The 11,495-nt window shown below is 43.5% G+C and overlaps 1 protein-coding gene and 1 long non-coding RNA gene across 3 annotated transcripts; one reads left to right on the forward strand and one right to left on the reverse strand.

Annotated features, from left to right (window-relative positions):
• Window position 1: 1 nt before the first annotated feature.
• On the forward strand, window positions 2-11,172 carry LOC105687451 (synaptotagmin-15-like). Of its 2 annotated transcripts, none has more exons than XM_020853257.2 (7): window positions 2-374; window positions 6,484-6,575; window positions 8,837-9,142; window positions 9,878-10,179; window positions 10,264-10,419; window positions 10,502-10,734; window positions 10,824-11,172. In XM_020853257.2, exons 2-7 carry the CDS (start codon window positions 6,491-6,493, stop codon window positions 11,014-11,016), a joined length of 1,275 nt encoding a protein of 424 aa, XP_020708916.2. In that variant the 5' UTR covers window positions 2-374; window positions 6,484-6,490; the 3' UTR covers window positions 11,017-11,172. The 2 variants fall into 2 exon arrangements, with proteins under 2 accessions (XP_020708916.2, XP_048510535.1); XM_048654578.1 differs by lacking the exon at window positions 2-374 and adding an exon at window positions 5,562-5,750.
• On the reverse strand, window positions 4,815-8,975 carry LOC125500739. Its single transcript, XR_007278198.1, has 3 exons — window positions 7,847-8,975; window positions 5,274-5,452; window positions 4,815-5,177 (listed from the first exon to the last, which is right to left on the reverse strand). It is a non-coding gene; the product is annotated as an uncharacterized LOC125500739 (long non-coding RNA).
• Window positions 11,173-11,495: the final 323 nt, after the last annotated feature.

Genomic DNA, 11,495 nt, shown 5'->3' on the forward strand with positions numbered 1-11,495 from the left:
GCACCGCCGATATGATCGATTAATAAATTCAACACTCAACGTATATATATATATCGACCCCTGGATCCTGGACGGACAGTCAGAATCGAAGAAGACCAATGTCCGTACCAAGGCGAAGACAGTGGCGAAGTAGGGTATCATCTGACCATTCGTACAAGCTGATCGACATTGACATTGGACCTTGGGCGCATGGAATTAGCGTCAGAGGATGCCTAGTTTCAGGACGTCGTCGGTCGGAGGAGCGTGCGCCAGGACTTTCATATCGACGCGCAAATACAAGCTCGCAGCTGGAAGAAACGAGTAACAGTCGTGGCTCGACAGTGCGCGGGAAACCTTCGCTCTGATCAACATCATCCACGAGCACCATCCACGAGGTGAGTGACGCGTTTGCCGAGATACCGATTTCTCGAGTTGCCTTGATTTTTTTTTTTTTTTGTTAATAAAATTCAACAATCTCATTTCATCCGATTCCGAGCAGAGGCGTTTTTTATCTCACTCGATCCTGGGGGACTGGATGCCAGGGGATCCATGACGTTTAACGAACGTACGAAAAGTCCGCGAATAACATTTGGGTTAAAATTTAGCAAATATTTCAAGCCCTGCAGTAATTGCAGTTCAACCCGCGACACCAGCACCTCGTGAAACATGTAACTACCTCTTGACCTTATCCAAGATCTAACTATTCCGTTACTAGCAATTATCGCTACGACTCCCACACGGTATGTAAGTTGTTAGTTAGGGAATCGTTTGAAACCGAACCGCAATTAACTGAGATGAAAAATATACGCAGACTGCACGTGTACATCATATCTATCAGGTGGTGAACCGTTGCTTACGGTCGTCGAAAAATTGATTGGACATTTGCGCGCTCATGAAGAAAACATGATACTTCTAAAACAGACGTGACGCAACGTTTGTCAGGGAGAACCGCAGATATTTAAATCACTGCGGAGGAAGATTCTTACCCTGTACTTTGTCATATATACCATTCGTAATTAATTATTGCACGGTTCACTCCGACTTCGACCGATGCTGACAACTGTGGCGAATGACCAAATTCGAGTCGGTTTCCATTAAAAATAGAAAAGAAAAAAAAAGAAAACCACGTTTGCCTCGTCACGAGTGAACATCATCGGTCCTTTCGGCCGATAATTACTCCGAGCTCGCTCTACCCTCTCCGCAAACGGAGAGGCGAAACAAAATCTACTTCATTAAATTCCAAAGGACCTTCCGCAGCGCGAATTTCCGAGGCAAGACTACGTTCCGCGCGTATCTTTCTAAGCCCTTGTAAAATACACGACAGTTTCCCGCGTAGACTTTATCCGCTCTTTGAGATTCCTTCCGGCCAAAAAGAGATTTCCGACGACTAAGTAGGGCGCTAATCCCCGTGCTAACCGAACTCGAGTCTGTTTTAGAATAAGTTACGTACGGTAACGAGTTGATACTCGGCTCTCGTTTCCGAATGGCATAATTTGCGGGGTGCGTTCCAAACAACTGCATAATAATCGAGCACGCGAAGGGTTAAATGTCACGCGGATCACGGCGTAACGTTTGAAGTTTGAATTATCAAACGCGTTTAATTAACTAACCGTGCGCGGTATTACAGTCGCTCGCAGACGCCGCGCCGTTTCGTTGTCGGTAGGGCTGACCATACGCGGGACTCACTACTGCGGACGCGCTCCCTCGAAAACGTACGTACGTCAATCTTTCGCTATTGAGTCAATAATTATTGGTAACGATTTTTTTCAAAGTTCTCCCACGCACACCGGAGAACTTCGTCGCTATTGTACTTCCTGGCAACTTTTTGTTTCTTCTTCTTTTTTGGAAGTAACCAGCCTAACACGCGGCAAACAACCCCGAAAAGGTAAAAATGAAAGTAAAAATGGTACGTACGTGTATAAATGAATTTAAATAGCCCACGCCCTCAAAGCTCACCGGGTCGGTCTCCGGGGTATACGTCCCTCTACCTTGGGATTGAACGAGGAAAAAAAAAGTACATAAGATAAAAAATAACCCACGCAATTTCACGCAATTAACTCGACGAATACCGCGCACCCTTCGTTCGGCCGGTGCGTTATTGGACATGACTTAATTGGCCCGGTTATATCTCAACCGTTGTAACTTGTTGAAGAGATTTTCAGGATACATAGGGACGCGTACATACCTGGACACGTACATATATACGTACAATAATTATATAACATTGAGGGACCGAGTTCGGCTGTAACCTACGGCGGTTATAATACTCGCCTCTCAACCTCCCGCATCTTTGAACCGAGTTACACCCCAATTTCACCTGTTACAAAATGCTAAAGTGGAATCCAAACGGCGAACTCGCCCCGAGCTGTGGATCCCGTTTCATTCAACGATAATCGTATTGTGATTACGCTTTCCACAAATTGTTTGAGAATATTGCACGCATACCTGCGGCGGACGATGTACCGGTGAAAAAAGAATTTCACCTCCTGAGATCCGTCGTAGATGGCCCGAGAAATTAGAAATGCCACTGAAATTAGAGATGAGGGAAAAAAATTAAGGGCGAGACAAAAACCGAACGAAATTACATATATGAGAATCATTTCTACCCCCATTCTTCACCTCGGGTTATAACCTTCGGAGCGGATTCCGCGAGTCGAAGTATTCCGCTTCACCCTCGAAACCTTTCCCATTTATGTGTTAATACGCCATCTCCTAGAGTGAGAGACGAGTTGTTAAATCCCTTCTTGTCCTATATTTTTTATTATTCCGCGGCGGTATAGCCATTTTACCCGCGTTTCCCACGATCTGCGGACAAAATGAGAGGAAGAAAAATAAAATTTCGCCCGTTATTATGCCGTCTGGGCAGTCGGATCCTTGATACCCTGCACGTGTCACGTGCGATACGGCGAGGCTCCCCACGAAACACGTTGCAACGCACGATTTCAAAGTTTTTTTTCTTTTTTTTTCTTTTTCTTTTTCACACACGATCGAAGGATTTTAATTAAATGAAGTTTTCTCGTAAATGCACCGGTTGGCTCCCACACGACGCGTACGATGGCGGATGAATTATTGTCGTCGTTATTATTATTTTGTATTTTCATTTTACCAGGGAACAATCTTTGAACCTTGAAAGGAAAGAGTCCTGAGGGAGCCGCGAAGACGAGGCATATACCTACGTAAGTTTGCGCGCGTGGGCCCTGCGGGGACAAAACACGCAAATAAATATACAGGGACGGCTGACAACCAGAACGGGATGGAGGAAAAAAAAATTAACAATTTTAAATCAAGAAGAATGAAAGGTGAACGCGTGAACGCTGAATCTCTTCAACCGGTTTTTTTTTTTTATCTCCGTCATCTCGTAGGGGTAGTTCGAAACCGTCGGCTTTATTCAGATATTCAGAGTCCCCGTTTTTATCCTGCCCTTGACATTAATTTCCAGACACCTCGTACGCTCGGGGATTGATAAAAATGAGGAATAATTTGCTCGAGGCAACGACGTCTTTTTGGACAATGTGAAACCGAGTGCTCGGAGATATCGAGGCAGCTGGGAGTCTGCAGGTCTCGTTAACTCGCGTCAGCTATTTATGGTGCACGTTGAAATATTGATACGCGCTAATAGGCACGTGTTTACCGAGAATGGCCGCGTTGTATCCGCTATACGCAGTATCATACATCGTTACACATTCGGTATTGGTACGAAAACGCCCGCCAATATTTACAAAAGTCACCCCATAGGTACGCGGACGCGCAGAATGATACCGGGCGGGAAGGGGGTCGCAGAAATAAGGTGGTAGGTGTTCGATTTCCAAGGATTATTAACACAAAACGAGGGAGACTGGGGGTGCAGGTATCCGTAGGTCCCGGATTACCTGCGATATTCAATCCTGTTATGGAACGGTACATAGAAACTAGTAAATCCATTTTAAATCTCCCCCGTCGGAACCTAAGTACACCGCTAAACTCTCCTCGAAACCATACTCGAATGGTATGTACGTGCATCACGTGCAGTGAAACTTTGTAATACTTCAACGCTGCGCGGACTTGATTTTTTTTTTCCTTCGTGTACCTTGACGTAAGTAATCGTTACAGTCTGATCACGTTCGCAGGTATCGAGAACGCGTTACCGTTCGCCGTAATGAAAATTTTCTACATAAATATTACCGATTGATGACGATCTTCTTTTTTAATTAACGTCGCTGGACTTTTTTATTGACTCGTTAAATTGATGGAAGCGCAACGGGGATGTGAACGGAAACGGGAAACTGAAATTCCAGAATTCGAAGGAATCGAAATTCTCGCGTCTGAGTGGCTGCTTATTATTTTATCACCGCATTAATTAACTCGCGCCGAAATTAAGGCCACTCGATCAAATGTTAATTAGATACTGCCGTTCAACTTCTGAAACTTGTCGGAGAATGTGGTAGATATATATGTATATATAACGAATTTTTTAGTATACCTACACGTCCCGAGTATCAGCGAAAAAGCTTCAACTTGTTAGAAATCTTGTCAATCAAACGCCAACCAAAAACACTCTAAAAGTTTCGAGAAGATTCAAGCACCGAAGGGTAGAAGGTGTACGTGCGCACCTAATTGCAGGTGATCTCATAACGCAGCAAGTTGAAGCAAAAATTTTGTTCGATATTCAATTCCGAGTGGTCGAGCAAGCTAATATCGTTGTTCCTTCAAACATTGAGTAACGAAATACGAAATTTGGAAATTTAATCAAACCACCCCGTCGCCGCCAACATGTCTCAAAGGGGAATGCGGAGGTGTTGGCGCGTCAAAACGTGAAGTAGATACTAAAAATAGCCATGCTTTTCGAAGCGGAAAAATTTTTCCATCCGCCCCACGCAAAAATAATTTTCAGATTAAATCGAAAACGAATTACCGAGGAGAAGGAGTCCATTAATAATCCGACCATTGGAGAGCTGAAAAATTTCAATCCAGCGAACGTATCCCTCGTTCCCGGAGCAACCGTTTCGGCGACTGTTAGTTTTGAGATCAGAAAATAATAAACATATTTTCGTCAAACTTACGTACAATGCCGGTGAGGCCATTCGTCGATTCGTACGTACGTCTGGTATACATGTTCGAGGGTCGAATGTCATTCGCCGGTTAAATCAAGAGTAAAAGGGACCTACGCTACACAGAGCTGTGTCCTATCCACTTGAAACTTCAAAGCGAACGTTGAGGCCCTGCAACGTCGAATATAGAACTCCTGTATTTATAGGAGCATCACATGTATCCTCTAAGCGAGGTACATACGTATAACATATACTTCTCATACATACTTATGTACAGCTGGAATGAGAGACGCGATGAAAATGCAGAGAGACGAAGCACTTTTCCTCGTATTTCGGCATTTCACAACGTAGTCTCATGCCTCGTATATTGTGGCGTGAAAACAGCGCGACTGCGACGGCGGCGTCTCGCTTCTTTGAGAGAACAAACGGGACGAGTGTATTTCTATCTGAAAATAAATTCTTGATATGATTTAACTCGTTGTTGCGACGTAGAATGAGCGCAAAAAGGGGCCAGACCGTGCGATTAGATTTCTAGAACAAATGGATCTCCACCGGGAACAAGGTCGATCTATTTGAGGTCTCGAGGTACACTGGAAATTATTTGTAGCGGAAACGGTTCTGATAAAAATAAAGTTGCAATTCCCACGAAACTCCTCATCCTCGGACGATGTGGGTAATCGATAACGGTGTACACCCGTACGCCGAGCGATGCACACCGGAATGTTGAAGCATCTAAACTCTGCGGTACGTTTGTAAAACTACCTACGATAATTCAGTTGTTTGTCGAAGCTTTTTTCGAACCATTGAACTGTACCGATGATATGCGCGCTCTTCAAAATTCAATTTCTACCGTTCTATATCTGTATTGCGAAGACGCGCACGTCGGGCGTTATATCGACATTCGAACGTACGTTCGCCGCGGGACAAAAGTTCCTACGTTGATTTGGATTTGCAAATAAACAATTTCTTCCCACAGAAACAATGAGGTAGTGCGGTGATACGGGATTGATTAAAATCCGCGTCCTCGTCTGCGGAAAATTGACAGCGATGATGACAATCAATGGAAATTTCATTCAAACTCCGCGTATTTCATTTGAATCCGTTCGGGAGGGACTTTTAACAGCAGACGTATAAAAACAAATAATAAATTGCATGTAAAATGATAGTAAAAGTAAGATGAAATAAAAGGCAGCACCCGGTGCTAAATTAAGATCTTCTTTACGTTCTGGCGGAAGCCATCAACTCCCCGAGAAATATATATCCTTCGTCGTATTATAGTCTGAGGAATTATATTTTGCAAAAGAAACGAGGGATCTTTATACCTGTACAAGGTCAGATCCGTGCAACGTCTGAATCGAATCTGAGTGCTCGCGAATTATCGATGCAAATTTTCTTTGGACAACTTTTTACTTTTACTTTATTTGCTGTCAATTGAATGCAACTTTTATCTGTTAAATTTTATTCTCTCTTATTACAGATGAGAAATGAAGCTCTACAATATTGACGGCAGGTTACGAGCTCGTGAAAATGCTACGCAAAATACTAAAACCGAAGCTTTCGGCCCCGTTGGTGAGTGCCGGTTTAAAATCGACCTCGAAATTGACACTTATTATTAGACGATACATGCCGAGGCGTATAACGAGATACCTAAAAGCGACATACCTATCCTCTTTGATCGCTACGGTGCCTAATTGTAAGTAACGCCAAAAATCTGCGGAAGCGAGAAAAGCGGTCCGGCAACGGCAAAATTCTTCGAATAAAGCACGCACCCCCCACCGATGTAAAACTCAAGGTTCTCACGTATCGCTGTACCTACGTGCAAAGGGGGTCCTTTAATCTCACCTTGTATGAAAACGAATGAACGGAAAAGCTGTAACTCTGATTCTAATCAATTTATTAATATAGCAGAACACATGAGATCGGGGTGGCGAAACGAATGAAAACATGTTAAAGGGAATTTATGCCTGTAGAAAATTCATCGGCCACTTAGACAGCATCTTCTGAAAAGCTTAAACGCGATCCATATGCGATGTGTTTGCATTTGCATTCGCAATTGATAGATAAACATAAAAGCGAACCACCCCCAACTAATGTACTTACGCTCGAAGCGAACGCTTCAGACCTCCACTCGAAATGAGAGGAGAGAACGAAGAGGGGAAGAAAATGGAAAAAAAGGAAACTGAGACGCTCCCTGGAAGGATTATAAAATATTACGTGAAACAATTTGAGGTCACATGTTTTCAGGGTAGTAAATTGTCGGGTGGTAAATTTCAAAGAGACGAGCACAAAGACGCCGTTTCGTAATAAATTCTGATATAAAATGTTTCGAAACTACAAAATTCCTTTTGGCGTACGAAACAAAATGAAAAAAAGATGAAAATCTTTCAGCTACAGAGATTGGGGAAAGGGACGAGTGGCTTCCACACCGACTGTGAATGTGCTTGTTATTACGTGGTAGACGAGAAAAAAAAAAAACGAGAATTATGATAAGCGTGCTTACAGAGGAGGAATGGATAATTTACACATCGTTACGATAACTTTTCCAACGTTAATATTTGCCTACGTACAGTTTAATTTTGATAACACGAAACTTTCTCAATATTGTTTCGACTGTTCCGATCTGTACCAAAGGCGTGTTGATTGTTCGACGGAAAACCGAGTGTTCTGTATAACGTACGGTACGCAACGGACAACAATGTTATTTTATCCAATAATGGCTTCGATTGTTATCGTACACCGCTTGGTCGGCCGAGGCATGATAATTATGAGGTAACGAAAACCGTTAATCAATAATTTACCGTATACGGCGTATAGGTATGATATAATAAATACGCACGTACCCCGAACTGATGTGAAAGTCGCGGTGATATTCCTCCGCTATATTTGTCCATCTCCCGTGGCCGAAGGAGATATGAATCCGTCGGGGTAAAACGATGGAACAGGCGCCATTTATATAACTCCAACCATCTGAATTCATCCCCAGAAGGTTTCTGTACATAAATAAGATTATAGGAAACGCGATATCCCTTTAGATAATATCCGTCCATCGCAAAAAGGAAAAAAAAATACAGATGTTCAAGAGATTGAATGAAAATTCTTTTCATCGAGAATACTTAATATTTTTTTGCTCTTTCTTTCTTTTTTCTTTTTTCTTTTTTTCTCCTTAACCTTCGTTCAATTACAGATTTTTCTTATGAGAAAAAGCGAGAATACGACACTTCGCAGTGGAATTTCAACTGCTATCGCAACTGAAATACCCAGTAATGATGTATTATACATTCAATCAATTACAACGACCGCTGTACGTGAATTCTCAAAGACTTCTATCTCGACATAATATTCATTCGTTGCGGAGTACGATAATTTAATCGGAAACTCTTCGGTACCCAGATAATAATATTATAGCCGCGTGACATCACACGGTAGACACATCGCGTTGCGTTACAAAATTCCCTGGGGAAAATACGACCTCATTGGCCGCGCCGTGCGGCACACGGTGGAAGAATCTGCAGGGGTATAAAGTTGATGAAAGAATATTGCTGGAGAGGCCGATATAAAGTTACAACTTTCTACACGATCACTTGAGCCACGTAATTGTGACGGATCGTTTGATTTTTTGATCACATTATATATTACGATACCGCATTCAAATAAATCGTGTTACCGTCACGCGAGATTGTACAATGTATTTTCGAGTCTGGTTCGCTGGATATTTACTACGCATTTTTCGCAGGCTGAACAAATATCTCCCGCCCATGTATCGTCTGGAAAAAGGTCTCGTGAATATTTAATAATTTAATGGAGTGCGGATTTCTAAAAAAATGTCGCAGGATCGATCCTCTACCCTTCGATCGGCGCGGCTGCTGCGATTTTACTTCTGGCCATCGTCGGTACGGTCTTCGGCTTGCGCCGAAGACAAAAACAGCTTTCGCCGGGTCCCAGCAGCTGCGAAGGGATAGTCGTCTACCCCTCGCAGGGACCGGCGCCAACCTTCGTCACGAAGGACGTAGTTTTCAACCTGCCGATACTTCGATCCGCGAATTCGACCGGGGACATATTCTCCGACCTCGACCCGGAGGACCTACCGATGTCCATGGAGAGGCTCCAACCCCGTGCGATACGGTCGAATTCTTTCGGTAGGTAGCTCGCAAGCGGAACAAAAAAAAAATAAATAAATAAATAAACCGGTCAAAATACATGGGAATAAAAACACATGAATATGCGATCGCCGAGCTTTTTTCCATCGCAGAACCGGGGACCGTGGATTATTCAAAAGTTTACTCGTCACGCAAGTCTCTCGCGTACATGCGGCTGGTACGATTTCTTTAAAATCATTCTTGCATCGCCCCGAACGCTCGTTTATTGCGAGGTCTTTGCGAAATGCACGCGCGACGACGTCTGAATCGATGTCGTTGAACGAGGTGACGAAAGTTGTAACGAACAAGATCTGAATTTCTCGTGCTTCAAACATTCCATTCGTCATTACCATATTCAAACCGCATTGTGAGGCTTTGTCGCCGAATTTTTTTGCACTCCGACAAACGCCGCGTGATGTATTCATTTTGCCGAGGGCTGAAGAAAGAGTAGAATAAACAAAAAAAAAAAGAAAAAAAAAAAAAAACAGACGTGTAAAAATAGCAATGTTCCACGATGCCGGAGGGTGTTCAGTGTTCACGTGCGACACACGGTTTACACGAGTCCAAATTACATTTCAAATACGATTCGAAAAGCTTCGTCCATTTCGTACATCCGAATGCGGCGTGATAATTTTCAAAAATAACCAAACAAGCTCCGCGTAATGTTACAACGGAACGGATGAATAAATTAGGTAAATGAAGAGGGTGAAACTCGGTATGAAATAACGCTTTCAGGAAGTTACGGGCTCGGAGGGTCGCTGGGGTATCTGGAACCGGACCTTTACAGAACAATGCCATCGGAAGATCCGTACCCCGAAGGTCACATAGGTCGTATTTGGGTGAAGTTGAGTCACGAGTCAGAAGCCGAGCAAGTTACGGTGACGCTTTTGAAGGCCAGAAATCTTCCCTCGCGTCCCGGAGGAAGCTGCGATCCAATCGTCAGACTTCATCTCACGCCCGGTGATCGTCGGCACGTTCAATCCCGGCAAAAAAGAAGAGAATGCAACCCAAAGTTTGACGAAACGTTCGTGTTACAGGTTCGAATGTTTTTCGTCGAAACGGTATTGATTCTTCGCTTTGATCACCGGTAGATATTACCCCGGTATTGGTTTTCCAATCAGGTGCCGAACGGTGATTTGACCGGGAAAACTTTGAGAATTTCGGTGATCGACGGTGGACGTCCCAAGCGAAATTCTACGATCGGTTACGCGGCTTTGGCTTTGGATGGATTACTCCCAGATGGTGAGCCGAGGATCTTTCAATTAGATCTGGACAAAGTAAGGATACGCGTTGTTGAAGAATAATATTTTGTTTACGAGAATTACATAATGCGGACGAACGATTAACTCTCTTTCGCAGGAACCGCCGGATCACAGTGCTCGCGGTGAAGTTCTCCTTTCGCTTCAATACAACGATCATTCCGGCCGTTTGACTTTGACGGTAATGGAAGCGAAAGGCCTGAGGCAAGGAGTCGTCGAAGTTTGCGCCAGAGCAACGCTTTCCAAACATTGCAAGCCCCTGAAAACGAGAAGAACCGCGCTCGCCAGACCCAGGCAGGGGACTTGGCCGTTCAGCGAAGCCCTCCACTTCCGGTGAGCGTGATTCATCTCATTTGATTCGAAGGAGAAAAAGCTCGCAATCGCTTCGTCTCACCTTCGCGTTCACCTGATGATTCTTTCAGGCTGAGCGGTCCGGACGCGAGCCTCACGGGCTCACTGGCTGTGAGTCTTTTGGCACGCGGAACGAAAGAAAGGGCTTTGGGTCGGGTTGTTTTAGGACCATACATGTTCGCCAGAGGCCCTGCGCTCGAGCATTGGACCGCAGCGTTTTCAAGACCACGGGAACCAACGCAAAGGTGGCACACACTCTCCTAAAGGATTTACTACGACCAAAATTATATTTAAAAAGTCCAATCACCGTCACGTAGAGTACCAAAATAATTCTATGTACGTACGTATATACTAGTATGAAAAAACTGTTAGCAATAGTTCAAACTGATCTCAATTTTTGCTTCTCTGTTTTTTTTTTTTTTTTTTGTAAACATTCCTAGACCGACATTTAACATTTGGGTCGAGGATTGCCGATATCAATTGTTAGTAGAATTGTCGTCAGGATTATTTACCAATTATAGAAAATATTGTATCAACGAGTTTTATAGAGTGGACCAAAACCGATCGTTATCGCGCGGAGCGAGCAGCCGACATGCTTTTAATTTATTTTTATAAATGTTTAAACGTTGTCTAAGAAGTTGGCCAGCCGACGAAAATACATATAAATTGCATATATATATATATGTACCCTGTATATGTCAGGTAGCGTATAGACGAATTAATGAATGATTTATTCGTCACGA

Source organism: Athalia rosae, chromosome 4, assembly GCF_917208135.1.
Source record: "Athalia rosae chromosome 4, iyAthRosa1.1, whole genome shotgun sequence".
In the NCBI taxonomy this organism is placed as follows: Eukaryota; Metazoa; Arthropoda; class Insecta; order Hymenoptera; family Athaliidae; genus Athalia; species Athalia rosae.

Coding starts and splice junctions, on each gene's coding strand:
- LOC105687451 (XM_020853257.2), top strand. CDS start 6,491: ATGAAGCTCTACAATATTGACGGCAGGTTACGAGCTCGTGAAAATGCT. Junction 9,143..9,877: donor GATACGGTCGAATTCTTTCG/GTAGGTAGCTCG, acceptor TAACGCTTTCAG/GAAGTTACGGGCTCGGAGGG. Junction 10,420..10,501: donor TTCAATTAGATCTGGACAAA/GTAAGGATACGC, acceptor TCTCTTTCGCAG/GAACCGCCGGATCACAGTGC.